Source organism: Syngnathus typhle, linkage group LG6 (assembly GCF_033458585.1).
Source record: "Syngnathus typhle isolate RoL2023-S1 ecotype Sweden linkage group LG6, RoL_Styp_1.0, whole genome shotgun sequence".
NCBI lineage: Eukaryota > Metazoa > Chordata > Actinopteri > Syngnathiformes > Syngnathidae > Syngnathus > Syngnathus typhle.
The window spans coordinates 9580539-9606130 of NC_083743.1; the positions used below are offsets into that span (position 1 = coordinate 9580539).

Here is a 25592-nt window from a genome sequence, read left to right on the forward strand (position 1 = left end):
TTTTCCACTTCGCAGCCTCTAAATGGGAAAAAAGTAGAAAAACTGCAAGCACCTTTCTGGTGATTAATATATTCTACATATCAACAAGTGCCTAGTCACCACGGGGCCTGTTCTATTTAAAAGGCTAATCAGTAACTATATTGGGAATGCGAGGCCATCAAATTTGTGCTGATAGAAGTTCCATTATCTGTGTGGCATGAGGTATCTGTTGAATAAGAAATGAGGTAACACGTTTGCATTTGTACTTTTACCCTACAAAAACCAAAGACATTTTGACAAAGCAAAAGAAAAAACAACAATATAATTACCATATTTTTGCTTGGCTAAGGTATTTATTGTAAAATTCATTCCAGGCTGTTATCAGTCAATAAACAAATTGATGGGAATACACACCCTTGGATACAGTCCTCAATGGGGCACGTCATCAATTGGACCAAAAAATGGATAACAATCAATGCAATCCTTCATTTTAAAGACAAGGTCACAGAAGGATTCATTTAATTACATTTACATTATTGTTGTGTAGTAGTATGGAAAAACATGTTTCTAATATTCTGGTTTAGTTTATTTAGCACTGGATTACATGTTTAAAAAGATGACACAGGCACAGGTCTTTGAATTGGTGCACACAATATCAATATACATATATCTTCGTAAACTATAAATTGTTGAAACCTTATAAAAGTACAAATGCAAACGACATTATTTAACCCACATTTCAGCATCAGAGTACTGTACTGTAATTTATAAAGTGCAACAACGCTCTCTAGTGAGTGTAGCGTAGTATGACATATTCCTATTCCTCTATTTTTAAAAAAACTTCAGAAAAAAATAGTTCTATTTAATTATATATATATATATATATATATATTATATATATATATATTCATATATATATATATATATATATATATATATGAATATATAGTATATATATATATATGAAATACGACAAGAGTAAGTTTTGTATTTGCAACAATCTTTATTCGTTCTTCCAGTTTGGGATGTGAAAAGAGGCATACTTTTCTTTAATTAAATATCTCTTTTAATAAAGTAAAACAAAAAGAACTATTTACACATTTTGTCTTAACGGCAATCAATTACTGTACTCTGATTTAATAATTACAAGCACTTTCGGCGAGCTGAGGAGAGAAATAAATACAGGGGTAAAATTCCACTTGTTTTACAAGAAAGGAAAATTACATTAGTATTCTCTCTTTTTGGGGGGGGGCAAACTCATAAAATATCTATAATATATGTACAGAACTCTCCTAAAATCCGTTTCCACTCATGAGAAAAAAGGCCTTCGGATTTGTCCTGTTGAACTTTTGATTTTTTATTTTACTTTCATAGAGTGGAGTTTTAACTATGCAACTTTTCAAGTTTCTATAACAGCATCTTACTTAAAAAAAACTCCACGCTTCATATCAAGGCATAGCCGTGTCCTCATTCTCGCTTGCTTCTTCAGGTTCTGTCGTGAAGTACAGACAAAGAAACAGTAACACAGATCCAGCGGAGCCAAAGTAAAGTAGGGTGGCGATCGATCACCATGATAATAATCATCATTGATCATCCCCAGCAGCAAAACGGTTAATGTTCATCATGAGTCTCCCCGGTGACGCTCTCCTTGTGAAATCTGCGCTTAGTCTTCAACTCTAGCCTACAACTCTCCTCTTTCAAATGTCCACCTTTCTTTATATATAATTTTTTTCTTTTATTAAAAAACACGCCAATCATTAGTACAGAAAAAAAAGTCAAAAAGAAGCATCTACATAGGCATGTAGATCAAACACCAAATGCAACATCTCGCTGTTGGTGTTGCCATGAAAAAAGGATGACATCATCAAAAATATATAGCCTCTGACTTTTATATGCATTTGTCAGCATAGTATTGCTGAGATGAGGGCAAGCCTTTTCAAAATAAGAATCAAACTCTGAAGCAAACAGTCAAAAAAGTAAATGGTATTATCTTCCACTTCTCAGTCTTCTCATCACACACATTCATTAGAATTAGGACATTCAATTGCACAGGAAAAAAAATAAAAATGAATGGCATGATCGAACGCTCGATCAATAATACAATCTCTCCTAGTTGAAGATTTTTTTTTTTTGTATTGCTTTTTTTTCTGTTTCTGCGGAAGGAATCGACCTCCTAATGTCCTGTCCGAAAATATCTCAATTAAAAGTCCTACCAGCCCAACTGTCACACTGCAGAGACCCCTAACTGTTGTCAGAGTCATCCTCCTTGCGCAACCATGTGAAGAAGCCGGTGACAGACTTGAGGGCCACACCCTTGCCCTGCTGCTCGGCGGGGTCCTTGCACGACTCCCACTTGTAGAAGGCATCATCTTTGATGACTTCCTCATCATAAAGGGTGTCAAAGAACATTCTCAGCAGATCTGATGATGGGACAAGAGATGTGACATCATGTCAGCACAGACATTTATGTCAGGTTGAAGAACCAAACAAAATACATTCATGAACAATCGAGTGATAAATACGTTCGGCAAATGGATTAGTTTGTATAGTCACTCACTGGCCGGCTGCTCCATGTGCACCATTAGAGCCTGCAAGGCATAGAGAGCTTGCAACTCCATCTGTTCATCCTTTAAGAATTTTTGTAGCAATTTGGCCCTCTGATTGATTATCTCCTCATTCACCTTGTAGGGATTCTCACCTGCAAAAAGCAAAGTCAGCAGGACATTCGTTACAGCTCACACACAGCGTTGATAGCATCTAGCAGTTTGACGGAATGTACGTTGGACAAAAGTCAAAGACACTTAACTTAATCAGTTAATTATGCATCCAACAATTCTGTGCCACTAGTCCTCATTAGTGTAGGGTGGGAACTGGAGCCAAACCAATCGCATGGTACATGGAAGAGCCATTGACACTGACATTGACACCAATAGACAATCTAGTCTTCATTTAGCCTAACATGCATGTTTTTTGGAACGTGGGGTGAAGGTTTTGTGGAAAGTCTTGCCCTAAAAAATTTGAATTCGGAGACCAGATTTATATTTTCTTACTTTTTTTTTCTCTACATAAAAATCCGTCGTCGCCTGTCTCATGGCCATGATTTAGTGTTAACTTATTATTTATGGTCTTGAGTGGAGAATATTAAAAAAAAAAAAAAGCAACTCACAGATGATTGCTGACTGGCAGATGCAAGTCATCAGTACTCTGACAAACATGTTGGAAGACGTCTGCTGCTCATCCAGGTTGGCCTACAAGAAACATTTGAATGCTTAGACATGAGCACCATTTCAGCAAGCATCATTCACAAACTAACTCCTCGATAAAAACAACGTTGCCACTATTAGTCGCCTGCATGTTCAAAGTTGCACATGACAGTACATTTGTCTTGGAACCCTAAACATTTCTTTAATCTGCACAAAACGTTACAATAACAAATTGAGCACCTTCGCATAATACTGAAAAAGAATCAGCATTTATTATAGATACAACTTAAAAGACATAACACATAGACCAGTTGTTATTAACTGGCAGCCAGCGGGCCAAATCCGGCTCGCCGAACTATCCAATCTGTCCCGTGACTGGATTCTATAATAATAAGGATCAAAGAGAAAAGGTGGTCCACACTAAAGCAACTAACGACAGCAAAAACTGAGACTATAAAGGCTAAAAACGCCTTCAGAAATGGAAATATATATATATATAAACAATGAACATCAAATAAGAGTGTTATGCCATAATTAGATTCCTATTTAATTTCTATCTGAGGGTTCGGCCCCGAGGGCGACAGTGATAAAGGAGACATCAAAATGTGATAAAGGAGACAACAAAAGAGTAAAAGGTTAAACACATTTGAATTTTGTCATTTAATTTATCAGTACAAACAGGGTATATCTTTAACGCATATTATGTGGGGGGAAAAAACATGGGATCCAATAAAATTACAATTCAATGACTACTGTATCCATAATCAGGAATGGAATAAATGGAAATCAAATGTTAATAAACGTCCAAAAGAAATGAATCCAAACCTCAATCCAGTCAATCATCCTTTTGTTGTCAGCCTTGTCCTGGATCAGTCTTTCAAGCTGTTTGCTCAGATCTGCAGGGCTCATCTTCTTGGGTTTACTCTTTTCAGATACTTCAGCTAGTGTGAACACCATATTCTTCAAGAAAACATAATTGTTACCTTATTACCATTTCAGGAAGTGATTTGAACTCTGAAAAGTAAAATCTTTAACAAAGTGTCAATTGCAATAGATGATTCAAAGAGACAAAACATGGTAGGTAGAGGAGGAGATCGAAGTCAGTGGTCATTGCCCCTTACCTTTTTTGTCACAAACTTATTGACGTCTACATCCTCAGGGAGGAAGTCTTTCCATTGGAGTTCTGCCTCCCGCCACATAGTGCCCACCTTGTTATGGCTCTGGTTGCGGGACAGTAATAAAAAGTATTCAATAAACCGTTTTATCACTCATCTGCCTTTTAAACTAAAGCCACCAGGGTACCTTAAACAGGACCCCTGCATTAAATAAATAGGCACAAACCACATTCTAAGTATGGCATTCTTACCATTTTTGATAGGTTTCTCAGTTTTTGAAGCAAGACAACCGTTTACAGGTTCATAACAAATGAGTAAATCGTGGAAGAGGATTTAGTTTATGTAAAGTATCTTCATGCAGATGACCCAGCACAGGGTTTTTTTCATGCTTGATCCCTGCCTGACTTGTGAATGATACAGACTTAATGAGGAAATAATATATAATATAAATATTACTCTGACTGTTTGATAGAAGGGACGCATAAATGAATATCCAACTCTACTTGATGTGTGGTGTCAAATTAATGAGCTTACCATCCCTTTGCAGAGTAAAGTGAGGATACAGACAAGCAGGTCTCCAGCTTTGCCCAGAGCAATCAAAGGTTTTGAAATCTCCCTGTAAAATCCAACAAATAGCGTTCATATCCATTTTGTCTTTGAACATTCAAAGAGGTGCAAAGGTCTGAGACCAACTTGAAGAGGTGTCCCATGGGGATCCCTCCCTCATGCAGCATGGGAGTGATTAGTTCGGCCAGGTAGGTCCAGATGTGCGGGATGTCTATCGCCATTTCGTCAGCTATCTCCAGGATTTCATGAAGCCTACATAAAAAATAAAAAAAAAACAATGTAGATATCACAGTATCAGAGCGCTATATTCACCTTGCTTTAATACAACCACTATAATCCAAAATGGATTTGGATAGTTTCTCTTGATAAACCGTATATGTTTTCTTCTAAGCTCCACGGGTACACTTTAACCATGCATGTTAAGGCCTTGAGGTTCCATACAGACCCTTTATAATACTGCTCTGTCGGGAGGATGCTTGTCTTAATGAGCTGGTGCAGCAGTCGACCTAGGTTCTCTCTTGTTATGGTGTTGCGCTCCAGCGTGGACTCCAGTCCAAATTGTACAAAGGCAGACAATAGCTGAGGGCAGTTTATCTCCTGCACACATTGCAGGGCCTCCTGTGGGGACAGAGAAAAATATCCTTGGCTGTCAATGCATGCTGTCAATGCATGAGACATTTGTATTTTGTCTTACCTTGATATCAAGAATATGGAGGTATTCTTCGATGATGGCTTTGGATTTTTTAATTAGCTCTTCCACAGTCAAGGCAGGCTGGGTAGTGGTTTGGAGAGGAGGAGGAGTGGTGGCTGGTTCCCTCCTCACTGTTTATGTAATCAAAAGAATAACAAAATGGAATGACCAGGCATAAAACTACAATCATGCTTGCTAAGACGGCATTAGTGGAACACAGAAGCATGAATGGGACATAGAGTCTGGTCAGATACCTTTGTCTCGGCTCTGAGCTCTCTCTTTGCTGCCACGATCTCTGTCATCTGTCCTATTTGCTACTTTGCGGACTGGATCTGCTGACCCACGTCGCTCTCTCTCCCGACTCTGTTCCTCATTTTCCCGACTGAAGGTACGTGTAGCGGCAACCTGTGGCCTGTTGCGCTCACGATCATCACGTCGGTCAAATCCACGCTCGGCGCGGTCGGAGCGGTCAAAGCGCTCTCCTCGCTCTCGACTTGAACTGTTTCTGTACAGGGATGAGATTAAAAGAAAACATGGGATGACAATTCAGGCGGGAAACTGAACGACGTATACGCTTTTTCAATATTGAGGTATTCAGGAAAGAAAATGAAAATCACAAGGTTGGCAGGTTTCTCTAATGACATTCCAACTTTAGTCATGCACAGTTTTCTTACCTCTGAGGAACCCGCCTGTCTGACTCTGCTGAAGTACCTGATGAGGCCTGTTGCAGAGCAGAGAACCTGTTGGTAGCTGGACGACTGCCCAATTCTGCTCCTGGGGAAAAACAATATACTCATATCTGGATTTTCTCATAATGACGTTCCAGACATACCTAACAGGGGGACTTACCAGAATCTGGAAGCTTGTTGGCGCTGCCACCGCTGCTGCCCCTGCCCCAGCTCAACGCACCTTTACCTCCAGGAGCGAGACACGGAGTGTGGACATCAAATGCAGGTGCCTGGGGAAAAAAACAGTTTGTTGATTAGAACCAGAATCCTAGCAGAAAACAAGAAAGTTTAATCAAAGCTTCTTCAGCATGGGGCTTAATTTAGAATTGGTGGTTTATTTAAGTTTATTCAGGATTTGTTTTGGGGTATTTGTAGGCCGATCCTGCCCCATATGCACCCATCAATGAATAAGGCTAGAAAAGCAGGAGCTCATCTGAAAGGAAAGGAGTGAGGGAATCGCAGGGTTGCAGTTTAATTGTCCTGATGTGGATAGTAAGAAATCAACTAATTTTGTATTCTAACTACTGCTCAATTGCTCCTGAGCAATGAAACAATTCCGTGAGGAATGTTCCATTGCGTGGTTGTGTTTGATGTATGGTGGAAAGCTAATACATGCATATAATAGACAAGAACCTTTGGAAATTTTAATTTGGAATCATAAGTTCGGTTCTTGGAGATGGGAACTGTATTCCAGCCATCATCTTGCGGTGGACCGCCGCGACCAGAAGTGTGAGATCCTCCACGACTGCCTGGGCCTCCTCCACCCATTCTGTTTCCTGGACCACCGAAAGACTCTTTCTTGGAGCTGAGAGCATGCTGCACTTTCATCTGCTCTCTGTGTTCCTCCATCTCAGCTTCTTTGTGGATCTGGTCAATAGTCTTTGGGCCTTGGTCGCCTCGTCTAGGCACCCAGTTACGCTGAAACAGCACAAGAGAATTAACATAAAATTAATGCTGTCACCAAAATTGAAGGTATCATCCAAAACAGTTACAGATTATTGGTAATTTGATAAGGCTTTGCAGTGACATGAGTTCGAGTCAGATGACAAGGTCTATGCATGCTGTGAGCAGGTATAAGAAAGTTGCTGGAGTGCTTACCCGGCGAAGGTCCATCACATCTTGCAACATAAAGCGGATCCTGGAGCTGGTCTTCTTTTCCTTTATTATTTTCTCCATCTGTTTAAAGTACTGGTCCATAAGAGGCTAAAGACCAATACAACACATTTGTTTTTAGTTTTGTATATTGTCATCTTTGTGAGCTGAAGCTGATGAATTGAGCTCCAAGTGTGTGATGTACCTTGGCCTTTTCAAAGTCTAAATCCTTTCCAATGGTGGATAACAGTCTGCAAAGGCACTCCAGGGACTCGTCATCGTGGTTTTTTAGTAGCTTCGCAATGCACTCATGCATAATTACTTCCGTGAGCATCTTTAGTTTGAATAGCTCACCAATGAATTTAATATTACCAAGTGAGCGCTTCCTAGCCTTGTTTTTAGCATCTTCGAGTTCCTCAATCAACTTTTGCTTCTCCTCATCCTGTTGTGGGATAGAAATGGAATATCCAGTAGACAAAGATGTGGTAAAAAAAAAAAAAAAAAAAGAGATTAGTTACGGTGTACATTGCCATAAAAAAACGTTACACAAGTATAATACCCCTGCAGCCTCCAGCTCTTGTTGCTTCTTCTCAAAGATCACATTGTCATCTTTATCTTTCTCAAACTCATTCTGGCATCGATTCAGTAGCAGCTTCCGGAAATACACAGTGTTTCCTGGCTTATCTGTGGCGTCGACTTTTAGCTGAAAAGATCAGAATTTGTATTGCTATAGCCATTTATTATAAAAAATCATTATTACCTGTTGATACATACCCCCATAATGCAGCGGCACATGTTCGCATAGGCCACTGAAAAGTCTGGCTCGGAGATGGCCTTTTCAAAGGTGAGGTCTATGACACCTTTTAACCTCTCCTCCGTGTCAATAGTAAGTTCTGTCACTTGGTTCATTAGCTGCTGAAACTTTTGAGGGGTCAGTTTGTTGAGGATACTGCGGACCTTCTTAAATAATTCCTGTGTCTTGAGTTGTTCAGGGTCATTTTCCACAGCATCTTCTCCTGCTAAACCGCCACGCACAGCTTTTTTCATCGAAGGCTTCCATGCTTTTTCGGCCTTGTTCAGCTTCACCTCCTCATTGAGCGACATGCTTGTAATGATTTTCCTCGGTTCTTTCCGTTGCATTTGCTGAGACCGCCGCGGGCCACCTATGCCTACACCCATACCCGGAGGCTAACAAAACAGATTAGAATGAGGGATAATTAAAATAACACAATAATCAGACGACAGTACTAAATTGCTGGTCTGTGATCTTCGGGGCCAACATATGTAACTTACGGGTCCTCTACTTCCTCCTCCCACACCTGGCCGGCCAAGGTTGGCAAATGAAGGTGTGAAATCAGGACCACAATTCATTCCGGGCAGCCGACTGGGGTCAATCTGGCGCAGAGGAGCCTTGTTTGCCTAAACAGAAATACGTATGCATTGGTCATAAAAAAAAAAAAAAAAAAGTGAATAAGCGTTTTTTAACCTGTTTTTTTTTTTATTTTGCATTTCACTCGCATGATTTTTAGTTTTTAAGGGTTTCAAACAAAAAACAAACCAAACCATGCAACTCACACGCACACACATACACAAATGTGTGAGATACCAACTTCACCAGTGTTTCACATCTCAATACAAATTATATAGCTGCAAGACAAATATACTTCAAAACGCATTTGAAAGGGGGACAAATGAATACAAAAAAATCTTAAAATAAGTAATAAGTTTCTTTTGGAAGATGGTATTTCATACTTCTCAATGCTGAGAGACATTCTGAAATTGTTGTGGTGGTTTCAGAGGTAAAAACAACTCATCACCTTTTTAAAAAGATTCCGATTTTTTGTAAGTTACTAGTGTGCCTTTACCTTGTCTAGGACGACATCATTGATGGCAGGAAGACCTTCAGGCTTATTCATGCTGGCTGAGATGAATTGAAATCCCAGAAGAAACTTTCGGTCATACTTTTTCTTCTCCTCTGGATTGATTGGCTTCCATTGTTCTGAAAATAGAATATTTGTAGGAATCACAAATCACTAACTTTGTTTTATATACGTGGAAAGTTATGGTTTGCTGCAAGGTCTACATATCGAGTTTGTGTGTAATTAAACAGGTCTAGATTTTACGCTGAGCAGGTAAATTTATGGTATTTGAAACAAGATTATTATCATTAGTTCGGTATTTGTATTTTTGGGGATATTCTCATTTTTTGGTTTGCCAGGACAGTTTTGTGAAGTAAAATAGCTCAAGAAATCCTGGAAAATACCATGTCAAACTATTATTAATTTCAGTCATCTAGGAAGAAATAGTTATACTTTACAATATCACCTCACCATCTTTCCGGGCATAAAATCTCCCTATATTAGGAGCAACGTCAAAGATTAGCTACAATTTAAATTGTGCTTTGAATTTACCTATTGCTTTCTATTGCTGTACGGTGATTAAAATCACCACTATTCCTCATTTCAAGCAATTTTTAGATATGTAAACTAGCATGAACAAATATTTTCAGAAAAGCAGCAACTGGGATAACGGACCCACCTTCTTTATACTGATACTCCTTGTTTGTTACCGTCTGCTCAGTAAGGTTTGGTTGAATGTTCTCAGCATCCACCTTTTCCTCCTTGTCTTCCCAAATTAGGTCATTGTTCTCTGATGCTGGTGATGGAGCAGGACGTTGGATTTCAGCTGATGTCGTCGGGACAGCCTCAGGCTCTGGTGGTACGATGTCCTGTAACATTGAGCAAAAAATGTGAATGGTTCAAAGTTGGTTCAAACATTCCATACCACTAAATAATAAACTATAATAATAGATACGTATCTGTATTTTCATTGAATTTTATGTGCACAGACTTTAATTCTAAGTTCTGATGGAAACAGTAGAACATACACCCACCTCTTTAAATGCATCCAATAGATCTCCCACTATCTCCTTTTTATTCAAATCCTTCATTTTCCTCTTTTTCTTTGGTACAGACACAGCAGCTGCAGAAAGATAGATAATAGTCATCGTATAATAAAGAATGCCTAGGACACGTTTTGCCCTCAATAAAGTGAAGAAAAAATGGTATACAGTAACTCAGAAATGTAATGCATACAGTAAAGAAGTGGTAAGTGACACACCTTGCATAGGAGTTTCTACAAGAGCACTGGGGACATTCTGGCCAGGACTTTTCAGTGTTTCTTGGTCATGGTCATCTTTTGAATCGGCCACCACCAGTGGCGGTGACGTTGCTCCTCCAATGCTGTGTTGAGGCATCGGGGTGACCTTGTTGGTGTCTTGGGGAACGGGAGGAACTGTTTGTTCACCCTCCATCTGGGAAGATGCTGCCTGGGTGATTGCTTCAGCGGGAGCCTCTGGACTGAAGGTAGAAACAGACTCGGCAACAGGAGCTGCGGTTGATTCAACAAGTGACGTAGGCACTGGCTTATTGATGGCTTTGGGGGGGTTAATGACAGGTTGCAGACAAACATCAGGCTCAGCAATGGGGCTGTCATCACATGCTTTTGTGTGAGTAACAGGGGTCACCATGTCTTGCGGGGATGGAAGTGATACACCATTGGAAAGAGAGAGTTCCTCTGGCTGAGCAATGGGAGACTCCAGAGGAGACTCCTGGTTCGTAGATGATGTCCCGATTGAAGGGATTTCAGTCATATCTTCAGCCACACCATTCGTGGAGGAGGAGTGTGTGAGAGAAGTGTCCATAAAAGAAGAAGCATTTTCTGATTGTATCTCCTCTCTAATCACCACATCTACCTCCTCAAGATTTGTAGCTGTTCCTTCTAGGTTTTCCTTAACTGCAGAGGTAGGCGTAAAATTGGGAAGGGGTGCAGGATAGGCAGGCACCTCAGGTGCAGGTTGGGGCTCGGGGCTTAGTTCTCTGGGAGCATACATTCTGTCTGTAATGGGAACAATGGACGCAGGGGGAGAAATACAAATAGTGTTGACAGGTGTTTCAAGTGTTTCTGATAATAAAGATGATGTAGCTGGCTTATTGTTGATGTCAGAGAAGGGAGCCTCTGCAACAGTGAGGTCACCCTGAACAATATCAGGAGGCGGTGACAAAGAAGGCAGCAAAGGTTTTCCACTGTCATCTGTAATGTCCAAAAAATGAAAAGAATTGGTAAAATTGTAACAATGTGTCACCGACACCCTTCAGTTCCAATATTTTTCCATTTTGTGTACAATAGGTAATTTTTAGGTGCTAGTAAACTTGGACATTTTCTTACATTTTGGGATGGTCTGGTTCATGCATATGTTGTATAATTTGGGTTCTCGTCAAATTGAATGTGAAACACCTTCAATAAAATCTGTGTGAAATTTGGGTTAAGTTTCCTCTGTGGAGCCAAGTGCAAAACAAATTGCTACAGTACAGATGTAGTTCCTCTATCAGTTTTTTTTATTTTTAATTGTATTTACATCTATTTTGAAGTTATCCAGATCAGACATGTACACATCTTTAAAAAAAAATATGCATACAACTACACAAGTGTAAACATCAGGCAGTGCATTTCATTTTTAACCTATTAAACTAAATCTAATTGGAACTGGAGGATTTAACAATTCTTTCTTTATATGTTTCTGTTACTCACCAACGGGCATATTCTATCATTTATGCTCAACTTTTGTCCGCATATAAAATTCAGTAAATGATATAAAATCCTACTAGATCAACTGAACAAAATTCACTGTTTAACCTGAGCTTGACATCACTTGATGCCTTTCTCCTCAAAAGGTCTCTCTACAGGTAGTAGCGAGTTTTCTTTAAGTCTTCATAGGCTTCTTAGTTTTGAATAGTACAAACATGGATATCAGCATGGCTGCTTTATCTGTGTAACCTGAGGATGTTACTTACATCTAAATCTTCCAAAGTTAAGAGTATAGCAGAGTGTCTACATATGGAACTCACCTGCTCTAACCTCTGCCGGAGCAATAGCAGCTGGGGTACTCTCACCGTTGGCCTGGACCGATCCTGCGTCTGATCCTGATATGGCAGTCTGTAAAACATAAGAATCAAACATTTTGGTGTGAAGATTGAAGAAACCAAAGTAATGTCCATTTTTGGTCACAAAATGGTTTAGGTATGCCTATTATTAAAAATAACAATGCATAGAGCATACTATTGGATGAAACCATCTTTAAAAAGAGGAGGAAAAAAAACAGTAAAGTCAAATTAGGTCAAAAGATTTACTACCTGCGGTGGGGTTGGGGTAGAGCCACTACGGCCACCGGACATAATCTCCTCTGTGATGTCCCGGCCTCCTTGTTTTGGGTCTCTTATTCTGATCTAAGATCGAGGAAATCAGATAAAAGTCAAAGATAATAAATAATTTGTCACAATCTAACATAGAAAACACCAATGCAAATCACGTATATAACGTCCTACATCTATTGTAACTGAAATGTCAAACTCTATTCCAGCCTTGGGTGGACTGTGAACATTTCGATTATAGGACAGGTCGCAATCTGACTTGACAACAATTTTGCATTCAAAGACACTGCTCTGCAGCTAGGAAGAGAAAAAAAAAACTTTGAAGTGTAATCACTCTCACATTAAGTGCCACATAAACATTTTTGAAACACTCCCTCACGCGCTCTCTCACTAACTCGCTACATGCTTATTCCAGCAAGTCAGCGCTGCTATGGAACTGGTATGAGCCAGAATGCAACTTGAAAAAAGTGACAAGCACAGTCACAAGACTAAAATGTCAAACTTAACCTTGAGCAAATATAATGCACAACAAAGACCTTCTAAAAGTTCGACTCCGAAAAACAAAATGGTTGTTTACCATTACTAACCTTTGCTAGGCCCGGTCCATTGGTAGCTATTCCTAACAGAGTATTCTCATCCCTGGAGTGGAATGGCTGCTCCAGCCAATTCCAGGATTGACATTAAACACCATAAAGCAGGCGTGTGGTGAACCGTTTTAGCTAATCTTAACTGTCCCAGGCTGAGAACTGAGCGGAGGAGGGCTGGGCTGGGCTCTGACGAGCTGGGAACTTCACTCCCTCACTCTTTCACTCATTTGATGATTCGAACAGGGAGGAGAGAGAGAGAGAGAGAAAAAAGGATGGCCACTGGCCTTCTAAAGCTATGGCATTGGAATGTGCAACTCCCGCCCACAGAGACTAACAGACAGTTAAAGGGGCCCGCGAGGGAAGTCGGGGACGCAGTAGTATTACAGAATAGGAGCAATTCAAGAGAGGCAAGGTTATAATCAAATGAGCTGATACTAGAAAAACAAACCTCTTTGCTCTCACTTCACTCTGAGCCGACATGCTGCAAACTTACACGAGAACAGAGGAAACCAGCAGAAGAGGAAGTGGGAGTGCCACAGAAATCGGTAGGGGAGGGGGGATAGTTGGCCACGTGGAGCTGAGCAATGTGCTGACATGTCCCACAGCACCTCCCCCTCTAGTTTTTCCACTTTGGCATGAAGTGAGAGCAAGATAGATAACACTAGGTTAGGAAAACAATTCAAATGCTAATGATTTTGCATGCAGCGACTGGGTTGTCGGATCAATCAAAAACACTGTACAACACCCATACTGACACAAAATATTACCCAGTCTCAGAGTCTTGTGGTTCTTTGCGCATATAATAAAAATTTTTAGACGACTTCTTGGTTTTCAGTCAGTAGCACAGAAAAGAAATAGCTAAAGCTTTCAAGACTGAAATGCAAAATTTCTCAAATGCACATACTAAGGCTGAAGCACACTCGAACTCAAGCAGATGTGGAACATTATTTCTCAAATGCTTTCTTTCTCATGGTTGTCCTTGGACCAAGTCAAAGTCCAATCCCAGGCAACAGCAGTCACTGATAAGCAGACCAAAGGGACCCAGTCAAAGTCTCAAGGCAAAAGAACGAGCTCAACGCATTGCAGATATTCATGTACAAATGTCAAACTGCCAGCGAAAGAGGTTCATAGGTTCATATATAGATTTAAAAAAATGCTGAACGACAAATACATTGCAGAGAGGTATTTAAAAAGCTTGACAATAGAAATGTTCAGGCCAGCTCTGTAAAAGAGAGAATTATATAAGATGGGGTTGCAGCAGTGCAATATATGCAGAGTAAAGGAAAAACCAGCCACTCTAGAAATGGGACATGAGTGGAATAGTTTTACAGAAACTCAGGTTACAATCAAGTTCACCACTGTTTTAATCACCACATATAACCTTAATGCACCAAACCCCAGATTTACAATTTATAGGCCTGAGTGAGGAAAAGCGATTCAGATGATGGATTGATGAATGAATTCATGAATGAATGCATGAATGAATAAATTGAAGGATGGACAGACATATGGATAGCTCAATTGACGAGTTACCTCATGAGTCATTTACAAGAAGAAATTCATGTATCTTGGATTGAACAAAGATCAAACTGAAAAAAATCTTGTCAGGTTTGGATGAAATACCTGTGGGTAATTTTTGCCTGAGGGTAATCTTCCCTTAATATTGACAGTTCTTCAGTATAAAAATGATACCCGCATGGCCATCCCCCTAAGTTGTGTTGAGATATTTACTTTTGACAATGTGAATATGCAAATATTTATGTTCTTATTTCTATTGGCTGAATTGTAGTTTACATGATCTGTCAATATCCATCCATTTTCCAATGGCATGAGCATGCTGGAGCCTATCCCAAATGTCTTAGGGTGGTAGGTGTCTGAACTGGTCGCCAGCCAATCGCAGTCTATCAATATCCTTGTACAAAAAAGGTATTGTAGCCAATATTCAGCACCAAAACAAAAAACAAATCCCAAAACTAAAGCTTCTGACCGTATGGGAGAACTCTTAAAATAATTAAAGATTTACTTTGCTTTTTCTGGGTTCTATTACTGGAAAAGTGCCGGAAATCTTCCCAAGCACTGCTAAGCTGTCCTTGAGTAAAGCATTAAATTAATATATTTATATTTCTGCCCTGTTAACATTGTGAAGAAGAAAATCCAAGTTTAATATTCCCAATTAGGCTCCATTTCAATTAATAAATACATAGATACCTTTGTGGGAATAAAATGGAGGTTTGACAATTACCACAGTGATCCCCATTAGTTGAACACTGACCTGTTTACGTTCCCGTTTGGTGTGGATGTGTTGCGGAGGCTGTGGTGGTGGTGGTTGCTGCTGTTGAGGGGCAGGGTTCATAAGGACGGTTGGTGCTTGCACCGTGGGAGTAAATTGAGGCTGGGCTGTATAGTAGGTCCCGGCTGTGGATCGGACAGAACACCATTAATCAAGTTTCATCATTCATGTGAGCTGCAAAAACATTTTTGCGGAAGAGGACATTTGATCTGATTTACATATCACCGAAAGTACTGCACTATTTTACTTGAGCGCTCTCACTGCCAGCCATGGTAAGGATGGTCTTCCTTCCAACCTTTAGGAAAATACATCCGGAAACTTGCGAATCTATTTAGTGAAAGCATTTGAATTTAGCTCGAGTATTCTGAAAATTAACAGTCAAATTTGGATTTTTGTGTGCTGGCAAAAACAATGTGATAACCAGAAGATCAAACTCAGGATCAAAATATCTGAAAGTCTCCAGGTAACCAAAGCAATAATAAGACTACTTTCAGAAATCTGAGGGAAAAAAACTACATGAGCAGTGGTTAAATTCATTCCACTTAAACCATTTAAAAAATAAAATTTCAGTAGGTAATAAACAAATGAGTCAATTAAAGCTGCAACCATCAATGAACAACACTGCAAATCCTTGGAGCAATCAAAACTTTTGACACCCTGCTCAGTCCACATTACATTTCTCCTACATCCCCAAAACGATTGGGCATTCCAAATTCCCCGTAGGTGCAGATGGTTGTTCGTCTCTCTGTGCCCTGGGATTGGCTGGCAACCAGTTCAGGGTGTCCCCCGCCTGCTGCCTGTTGGGATAGACTCCAGCATATCCACAACCCCCGTTGGACAAGCGGTACAGATAATGGATGGATGGATGGATAAAAAATGTAAATTGAAAATGTAAATTATGTATTTCTACTTAAAATTGCAATTACATTTTGTGTTATATAATTGAAATGACAAAAAGATAGGAGTTAAAAAGTTTTCACTTCTTCCTGCTTTGTTTCCTTTTTGCTTTTTTAGTTGATATCTGTCTATCGTTTTCTTTCTTTTTCTTTTTAAAGATGTTTCAAATAAATGCATTCATTCATACTAAAACATTTGGGCCTAAATCAAAAGTTGTATCGTCTCGCATTTTACAATTGCTCATTATGGGAGTCATACCACAAAGCATGAGCAAAATGGAAAACCCTCTTTAAAGTTTTTAACCGTATCGGTATGCAATCTTTGAAAAGCCTGAGAGCACCCAGGAGGCCCATAGTGTAGGTAGGCCTGTGACATAACAGACTCTCTCTACACGTAACCATTCAACTCCAACTCCATTGTCTTACTAAGGCTTATGCATACTTTAAATCAATTCAAGCAAAAGGAAATAATTTACCTACACTCCAGAATGATAAAAACAAACAAACACAAGTTCAAAGTACCTCTGTTGGCTCAGACGGTCAATAATGTCAACAAGACATTCTGTTCTTCAGTGATACATATTAGCTGGCCTTGTAAATGGCCTCAACAGTTCAGCAAGAAAGTAGTGGCGTACAAAATGTTCAAAGAGGACAAAGGCAAGGAAGTAGTGGCGTACAAAATGTTCAAAGAGGCCTCTCTTTCAGCTCAGCAGTAACTGCACACTCTGACTCTCCACCACTGAAAGTATTACAGGCCAACTCACATTACTGAGTCTGCATTGTTGACCAAGAGCAACACAGCCTAAATATAGTCAAAACCCACATGCGATAGTTTGCAAGAGGGAGGGAAGGACAGACCAGGCGAGACCAAGAGCATGCTCACAACCAGAAAGCCGGAAGAAGGAATGGAACTCTTCTTGGACAGTGTCCCAATACTGTAAATAAGAGGTATGCGATTTGAATCATTAAGCACAAGCGCATGAGCAGTTCAACGTTGGGGGTGGGCTGCAGAGAGAGAGCGTTTATCTTGACGACACCTACCCTGAGAGTCATCCTCTTCGTGAGACCCGCGATTCCCCATGTTGAATGTCTAACTGAGTGCAAAATTGCATATAGTCTGCAAAAAGGAGGGGGGGGTTGTCTTTTGAATGCCACTTTTTACTTTTTCCTGCCCCCTCTACAGGTGTCCACTCAAAAGGATTTCTTTCAGTGTTAAGTTCTGCCTCTTCCAGTATGTCTCAGCTTTACTCCTCCCTCTGACCTGAGCAGCTCCTTCAATGCCGCTCCATTACTGCAAGTCATTCTTGCTTACATTACTAAGACTGATCAGTTGCAATAAATAACGACACATCCAAATAACTTTTGCAAATGTCACTAATGTGCAATATTTGCTGTACAATAAAAGCAAGGTGCAACACACCTTTCGCTGTGTTGCGTTTTGTTTACCACCGTATTTTTCGGACTATAAGTCGCTCAGGAGTACAAGTCGCACCAGCCAAAAAATGCATAATAAAGAACAAAAAAACATATATGGCATTTTGGGGGAACTTCATTTGACAAAATCCACCACCAAGAACAGACATGAATAGGCAACAACAGTAACATTAACAGTTATTCAAATAACTATAATATAAATAACACGTTTATCAAACCATCCATGTCACTCCAAATCATTAAATCCATCTTTGTCCTCCGTGCTACATATAAACAATGTCGCTGATAACTCTGGAAGTACATGCGGCGCTGAAGTGAGACTCATTGTCAGTTGCGGCTCCAATTATTCCTAGTAAGGCCTCATGCGGTTTAAAGTGATAATAACATGTGAAGTGATCAACTATACTCCCAAGTAAGTAATGTGTTAATGGGCAAGTAATAATGTGTTAATAATTTTACATATAAATTGGTCCAGATTATAAATCACACCCGCGGGCAAACTATGAAAAAAAACTGTGATTTATAGTCCGGAAAATACGGTAAATGTTTGTTTAAAAAAAAACAAATTTCTCTCTTATTTGGATTCTTTTGATAATGCTGGTTCCTTTTAATACACTGTCACCAAAAAATAATGACCTAAATTATATCCATCCATCCATTTTTTATACCGCTTGTTCCCACGGGGGTCGCGGCCGTGCTGGAGCCTCTCCCGGCAGTCTTTGGACAGAAGGCGGGGGACACCCTGAACTAGTTGCCAGCTTGCTAGTTGACAGTAGCCAGTCGCAGGCCACACAGAAACGAACAACCATTCACACTTGCACTCACACCTCGTCGCAATTTGGAGTGCTCAGTCGGCCTACCAAGCATGTTTGTGGGATGTGGGAGGAAACCGGAGTGCCCGGAGAAAACCCATGAGGGCACGGGGAGAACATGCAAATTCCACACAGGGAGGGCCGGAGGTGGAATCAAACCCACACCCTTCTAACTGTGAGGCGGACGTGCTAACCAGTGCACCACCAAGCCGCCCGACTTATAAGTAATATTTTGACAATTATCTTGGGATGGTGACGTTATCGTTTGTTGCAGTGGATTTGAATAATTAAATAGTGACGGGAAATTGTGAAGGCTAAAATTTGATTCATGTAACAGTTTTTGTATTTTTTTACTCCTCCAGATGGGACACTGTTAGCGCTAGTCCTGAGACAGACCAGCTTGTAGGAGAAATGTCATTTGAGGTGAAACCTTGCTTCCTACTAAGAAATACCACTGCTATAAACGTGGCCAGTGGCAACATACAGTTTCATGTTTACATTCTTCCTGCACTCTGTCGCTCCAGACACTGTGGCAAAAACTGTATGCAGTCAACAAATTCCAGCTAGACACTGCTTTTTTCTTTAGTTACTTCACTCCTAGCAAGTCACGCACTTATGACGGCAATCAAAGGGAATTTGATCAACTAGTAAATAGGCGAGCGGATGGATTTAAAATTGGACCAAAACAACCAGTTCAAAAAATGAATTGATGGTTGAAGGACCACCCTGGGATCTGGTGCTGGCCAATGTATGGTGGGGGATCATGGAGGTTAATGTAAATTATTTTAACCTAAAACGAACACGTACAATTCAGGCAGACGGCTCTATCCACTTACCGTAACTACCATATTCAGCCGGGCTTGTGCCTGGGTAGAAACCTGGAGCTCCAGCTGGTACAGAGTATTGCTGGGGTGTGGCCACGTAGGTCGGGGAACGGTACTAAAATGAAATAAAATTATAAAACAAAATTAAAAATGAAAAGTATAATACGAGGTCAAGTGAAGTGATTCACAATTACTGTGTACAGTCTGCACCAATACCAGTATTGGGATCAGCATCAACAGAGTACTTCTGTACTTACACATGTATCGGCACTGAAATTAAAACTGTAATTCTGTAATATTCATAATAACGCTCCCGCTCTGTTATTACAACACCAATACCATTTTACCAGCCTGAAATATAGTATTTTCCATGTCACTCGTGTGGAGATACATCAACCCTTACCATTCCTGTTTTGTGTGCTTGCTGAGCCTGAAGATATGATTGTATCTTAAAATGTTGGCCATTATCCCAATCTCCAGGAACTCTTTTTTTAACGGTGTATCACACCACCAGGCGACTGGCCAGGTGATGACGCAAATGCCCCGGCTTGTTCTTAACATAGCAACTGTACCGCATGCGATATTAAAAACAAATTGTAAAAAAAGAAACTTTTGAGCACAGCTGTCTTCATCATTTCTAGTTGGATAGCAATTAAAATCAACATGGTTTTCAATTACCGTAATTTTCGGACTATAAGTTGCGGGTTTTTTTTCATAGTTTGGGTGGGGGGGAGACTTATACTGAGGAGCGACTTATATACATATATATGTTTTTTTTCACTTTTTGGGGCATTTTCTGGCTGGTGCGACTTATACTCCGGTGCGACTTATAGTCCGAAAATTACGGTATTAGCACTATCGAGGTATGAAATTTATTAATTTTCTCGGGACTGTGCTCATGAGGTAGCTGATGCCAAAGAGCCTAGGTAATGTTCCTTTATCAAAGTTTTAAAAGTCAAAATTCTCAAACCCGCCCTTCCCAGGAGACTTTGTCTACCTGTCCTTGTATAAAATATGCTGCCCCCTGTGGTGAGCTTGGGAAGGACAACTGTTGTCCTGGGATCATCATCATTTGGGAACCAGGGGCCGGCTGGTAGACATGGGTGGAAGCTACAGGCCGAGGGTTACTACTGGGTGGAATACATCGAGGCCCGCTGCTGGGAGGCAAACTTGTTCTGTTGGCATAGTAGGGCTAGAGGGTAGACAGGAGGACAGAGAAAGAGAAAGTAAAGTAAGTACAGATACCAACGAGTCAATCCAAAGCCATATTACTGCAAGTAGAGAAACATGAAGAGAAACTTGAGTTGGCAACACGGGACAAAGGAGGTACACATTCTTTATAACTGTATGGTTTCTGAAAAGAGAAAACAAAACGGCCCCATTTGATAAACCATTACTTAATTAATTAGCCCTAGGCCACGTGAAGTAGGCTCCCTCAACCCGATGGCTATATTGTTGGCTCATGAATCGATGATTTGACTCAAAGGATGGTCAAAGGATGGCTGATATAAAAGCCCATCCTCAAGATGGCGATAGAGGTGAAAGAAAAAGGAGGAAGAAATAATTACCGGTAGAGATCTGAAGCTTCCCTTTAGCAGCACAAACAAAGATCACAGAGCTGCATTAACTGGAAGCAATAAGGTGGGACAGTTTGAGAGTAAAGCCCACCGCAGTTAGTCAAAGCAAAGCCGCCAGAAACATTATCCACTCGGATCCAAGCAGTGACTTGTGACAAGCAGTACACAGTAAATGACTGTACTGCAGTGTTACCCAAGCACCGGTCCGTGAACCGATACACACTTGGTACAGGACCACACAGCCATATTTTTTATTGTTTCGTATTACATTATGTGTTAAAGCTTGCCCATTGGGCATCCTTTGCAACCTGGCTGCTCCCACCCATCCCCTTCGCAAGGTTTCTCATTTTTCCCAGATGTTTTTTTAGCTTTGCTTTGCCGTCTTGTGGGTTACGATCTGGGGGGTGTCGTTAATATTTGTCAACTGTGGGTATGTGAAGCTCTCCGAGACGTGCGTGTGTGTGTTTGGGGTGGGGGTGGGGGGGGGGATTATTTTTAACGCTGCTGGTTTTATTTTACAGCATGGCTGGACATTGTGGTGTTTTCCGCTACCATCTAGTGGCGCTGCATTTTATGCTCACCATCATTGTACCTCAAATTTGAGCTCACAGCACAAAGCAACAAAAGACAAAAAATTAAAATGAAGAAAAAAAAAATATATATATAGTGAATAGAATGTATTTATAGAAGGCACCACTGTATTGGCTTTTAGTAGGGTTAAGGCAAAAACAGAAATTTTCATGGAACTTTGTAAAGGGGTGGCACATCTTTCAATGTCAAACTTTGGGACAGAACCAGAAGTCGCACTGTCCAGCCTTGATTTTAGTTTGCACTGTACCTATTGCTATCGTTTTAAATCCTGTAAAACTCTTCTAGAGGTTTGTGCCCGTCATTGTGGTGGCACATGAACTTCAGGGGAAAGAACATTTTAGTATTCCTTCCTACCTGTGGTGTTGGGTTCATTTGTGGGGTGGCAAACACAACAGAAGGCAGACCACTGGGGAAAGACGGCTGCAAATGACAAGAGGCGATATCAACAAGAGCAAAGTGGGACACATGCAGGTAAAATAGGGAGTGAAAAAGGGAAGAATATTTAGAGAAGGAGAAGTCAATCCGCACCAACTAAATTGAAGCAATGTGCAAGGATGTGAAGGACACAGCAGCTGCAGTAAACTTGTCATACTATTTTATAACTGCAGAGGACAACATTTTCATTCTTATGAATATCGATCACTGCAGTATTTTTTGTCGGTTAAACAAAAATGATCATGATTGGATGGATGGATGGATGGATGGATGGATGGATGGATGGATGGATGGATGGACGGATGGATGGATGGACGGATCAACGCACTATACAGTACGTACTGATGATTAAAATGACTATTTTATGTAGTTATCTGGAAGAAATTGTTTACTTCTCTTTGTTAAACATATGCTTGGGACTGAGAACAAGTTTTGTCCTTTGGTTTCAATGTTTTACCTGTATAATAATGGTGAAAAAAATAAAGGCTTCTACTTCACAGAATTTTCCCATCACGGGTTCTTTTCGGAACGTAACCCCAGCGAAAAACGAGGGATTACTCTTTTTATACGGCAGTCAAATGTCCTTCAACGGTACAACGGCTATTATTACCTCACCAACAGTTCCTTACCTGTGAGAGGCCAGGGGACGGGGCGGGGTGGGGAGTGGAGGGGGGTCCTGTTACAGGCTGTGGTGCTTTATTCATTTCATGGAGTTTTGCATGGGGATGTGCACCTCTGTACAAATCTTAAGAAGATAACATAGCATTAAATTAAAAGACGAAAACATTTGACTTTCAACTGAGGGATGTTATGCAGAAGTGTTGTTTTCTTACATACTTACATGTATGAATCTGTAAGAAGATATGATTTCAAGATTTTCTCCTAAAGACAGATAACAGCTTTGTTGGCAATGTAAATGTTTAATTTATCCGGGCATAATACAGTAGATACAGTTGCCACTCATAAACTCTGATCAGCAATTATGTTATGTTATGTTATGTTATGTTATGTTATGTTATGTTATGTTATGTTATGTTATGTTATGTTATGTTATGTTATGTGTGAAACTAATCATTCCAGAAAAGCCATATTTTGGAGAATGTTTAAAATGACACGGGTTTGAGCCAAAAGTGGAAAATGGGGATCTAAACCCCATTAAAGGCTAATGTCTGGGAATGGTTGTGGCAGACGTACGTGCAATGGCCGCAACTTAGACAGTGTAAGCCGCTTTCTCAACAACTGTGTCATAGACACCCAGCCGTAAGTCACCAGCACCGCTGCTGCCAAAGTGTGCACTTTCAACTATTGCATAAGGTCCCTCTCATGAACCTAAGATAGTACACTATTTGAACTTCACTTTACTTCAGACACATTCGATTATTTGAAGCAAGCAATCAACTATTCACTACTGGATGGTAGAGCGGCCAATCTCAATAAAAACAACTCTTTTTTTTTTCCCCCTCCACAAAAAGCCGTGACAATCCGCCCCATGTAAATGAGGAGTTCTGCCCAATGTGTCCTCCAAAAACAAATAAGACACGCTAGGTTTCTCTTTTGGCTCCTTAACAAAGCCGGGAACTGCGCAAAACACTGCACTGCATCATACAGGTGAGTGAGTCTGCCTCATCATTTGGAGATATTAAATTACATGAACAAACATCGTAAGATACTAAATTTGGAATCGGAGTCTGCCTCATCATTTGGAAATATTAAATGACATGAACAAACATCATAAGATAGTCAATTTGGAATTGGAATTTTGGATTTTTCAATGTTCATGCATTTTAAAAACCTACAATTTGTTTCAATACAGTAACAATCAAAAAATATGTTGTATCAAATCAACTTACATTTTTTTTATCTGAAACCGTAGGTCTACTAATTGCTAATTATGTTGCATGGGTCGTGCCTCACCTTACATGTTTCGCCGCCATCATTCTGCTACAGATACCCGAAGGAGACAAATCACTCGATCACAAATTTGCTGGATCAATGACAGATGTAATGCACTTCACCACCTGAGGAATAAGTCGTCTGTAATGACATTTTGCTGGCCCCTCCGCAATTGACCACTAGATTGCATTGAATGAATTGTTCGACAGTTTGAGCATTTGTTTACACCTGTTAAAATCTAATTTCAAAAATCACTTTACATTTAAGAGTGGGTGGTCGTGTGATCTACATGGACACACTAGTTTTTTTTCTTGTTAATGACATGGATGCAAAGTAATCCTGATTTATTTGGACATTCAAACAGTGGTAACGTTTCTGCAAAACATGGGCGTGTCTATTTGTAGCCAAACGGATGGTGGATATATTTAGCACCTAATAAGTACCCGGTGTATATTTACAAAAATATGTGCTACTGTACATGATGTAAGAAGGTATGTAGACAGTTCTGCGGCATGACATGGTTAACCACATGCTTTCCATGCTATCAGTGCAATCTGCACGCCTGCTGTTGTCGACACACTTCGCCCTTACAACAACTTCGTATCCATCGAAAAGACAACTAATGCACAAAGTTGCAGCAATAAGAATCTACCGTTGCACATTATATACAGTGTGCACCTTCCTCAGGGTTGTCAACCCCCTTAGCAAGGTACCAAATGTCATGAAATAAAATAACAGCCCAGACCCAGCAATCGTCTCAACAGAAACCATTACGTCTTGAACAAGTGCACACTTTGTTGCGTTTATCGAAAATCTATTCCCAACAAACATTCCCAAGTGGTCACAAGAGGAGACTGGAATCTGTTGTATTCAGCTCAACTCAAAAGTAAACATCAAGAGGGGTTGACAAAGTTGCTTTCAAAAACGATCCAACAGCTTTATCCAGCGAGTTAACATAAGACATGGACTCAACAACAGTGATTTATTTATCATAATACAAAACTAGCCTGATGTTCTGATTGTTTACAAGATTGGCACGTTGTGATTGCTTTAACATGTGGATGGAAACAACTACAACCAAAAATTGGTACTGGTACGTCACGTGATTGGGGACTTGCGTGTTGTTGTTGTTTTTTTATCATTACTTTTTTCTTTTACTGGAGTGTTAAATTAGTTAAAAGCCAGAACACACACGTCGTTTGAGGACGGTGATGCTAACTGCGAGCGAGCTAGCAGCTAATCCCCAGCAGCACTACTCATAATGAGCAATTTTAACACTCACCACAACCTGCACGATGACAAGTATACACACGGATATTTTTATGAATGACCTGTGTGTGTATATTTGTCACAGTCACTGACTATACGTGTAGTAAACGAGAATAAAATTCCAAATTACACGTAAAAGCATTTCATTACCTTTCTCTCCTTGAGTCCGCAGAGCCGGACGGACTGAAAGTCTTCCCGGAAACCGGTACTGCGGTAATTCCGGTCAAATCCCATCACGTGGAAGTAGTTCTCAGTAAAAGGTAAAGGAACGGAACCCCAGCAAATCTCCAATATCCAACACTAAACTTTTGAGGTGCATCATAGCAAACCTTTTTTTTTTCAATTACTTAGCTATAAACAGTAAATGAATTGATGAATTAATAAATTGATGCTGATCAT

At 40.2% G+C, this 25592-nt stretch overlaps 1 protein-coding gene and 1 long non-coding RNA gene across 9 annotated transcripts; one reads left to right on the forward strand and one right to left on the reverse strand.

Moving 5' to 3' along the window:
- Window positions 1-962: 962 nt before the first annotated feature.
- On the reverse strand, window positions 963-25410 carry LOC133155168 (eukaryotic translation initiation factor 4 gamma 1-like). Of its 8 annotated transcripts, XM_061280251.1 has the most exons (32): window positions 25344-25363; window positions 23946-24049; window positions 22873-22913; window positions 22661-22776; window positions 21951-22016; window positions 20426-20620; window positions 19441-19543; window positions 15445-15587; window positions 12568-12660; window positions 12283-12370; window positions 10496-11467; window positions 10269-10357; window positions 9914-10103; window positions 9241-9374; window positions 8669-8794; window positions 8150-8563; window positions 7935-8078; window positions 7581-7817; window positions 7382-7486; window positions 6917-7201; window positions 6405-6513; window positions 6230-6329; window positions 5810-6060; window positions 5559-5686; window positions 5310-5482; window positions 4991-5116; window positions 4832-4913; window positions 4304-4402; window positions 4008-4142; window positions 3146-3227; window positions 2537-2677; window positions 963-2399 (listed from the first exon to the last, which is right to left on the reverse strand). In XM_061280251.1, exons 4-32 carry the CDS (start codon window positions 22733-22735, stop codon window positions 2221-2223), a joined length of 5064 nt encoding a protein of 1687 aa, XP_061136235.1. In that variant the 5' UTR covers window positions 22736-22776; window positions 22873-22913; window positions 23946-24049; window positions 25344-25363; the 3' UTR covers window positions 963-2220. The 8 variants fall into 8 exon arrangements, with proteins under 8 accessions (XP_061136235.1, XP_061136234.1, XP_061136236.1 ...); XM_061280250.1 differs by lacking the exon at window positions 23946-24049 and having other exon boundaries at window positions 25344-25410; XM_061280252.1 differs by lacking the exons at window positions 21951-22016; window positions 23946-24049 and having other exon boundaries at window positions 25344-25410.
- LOC133155169 (uncharacterized) lies at window positions 17184-17777 on the forward strand. Its single transcript, XR_009714603.1, has 2 exons — window positions 17184-17306; window positions 17542-17777. It is a non-coding gene; the product is annotated as an uncharacterized LOC133155169 (long non-coding RNA).
- Window positions 25411-25592: the final 182 nt, after the last annotated feature.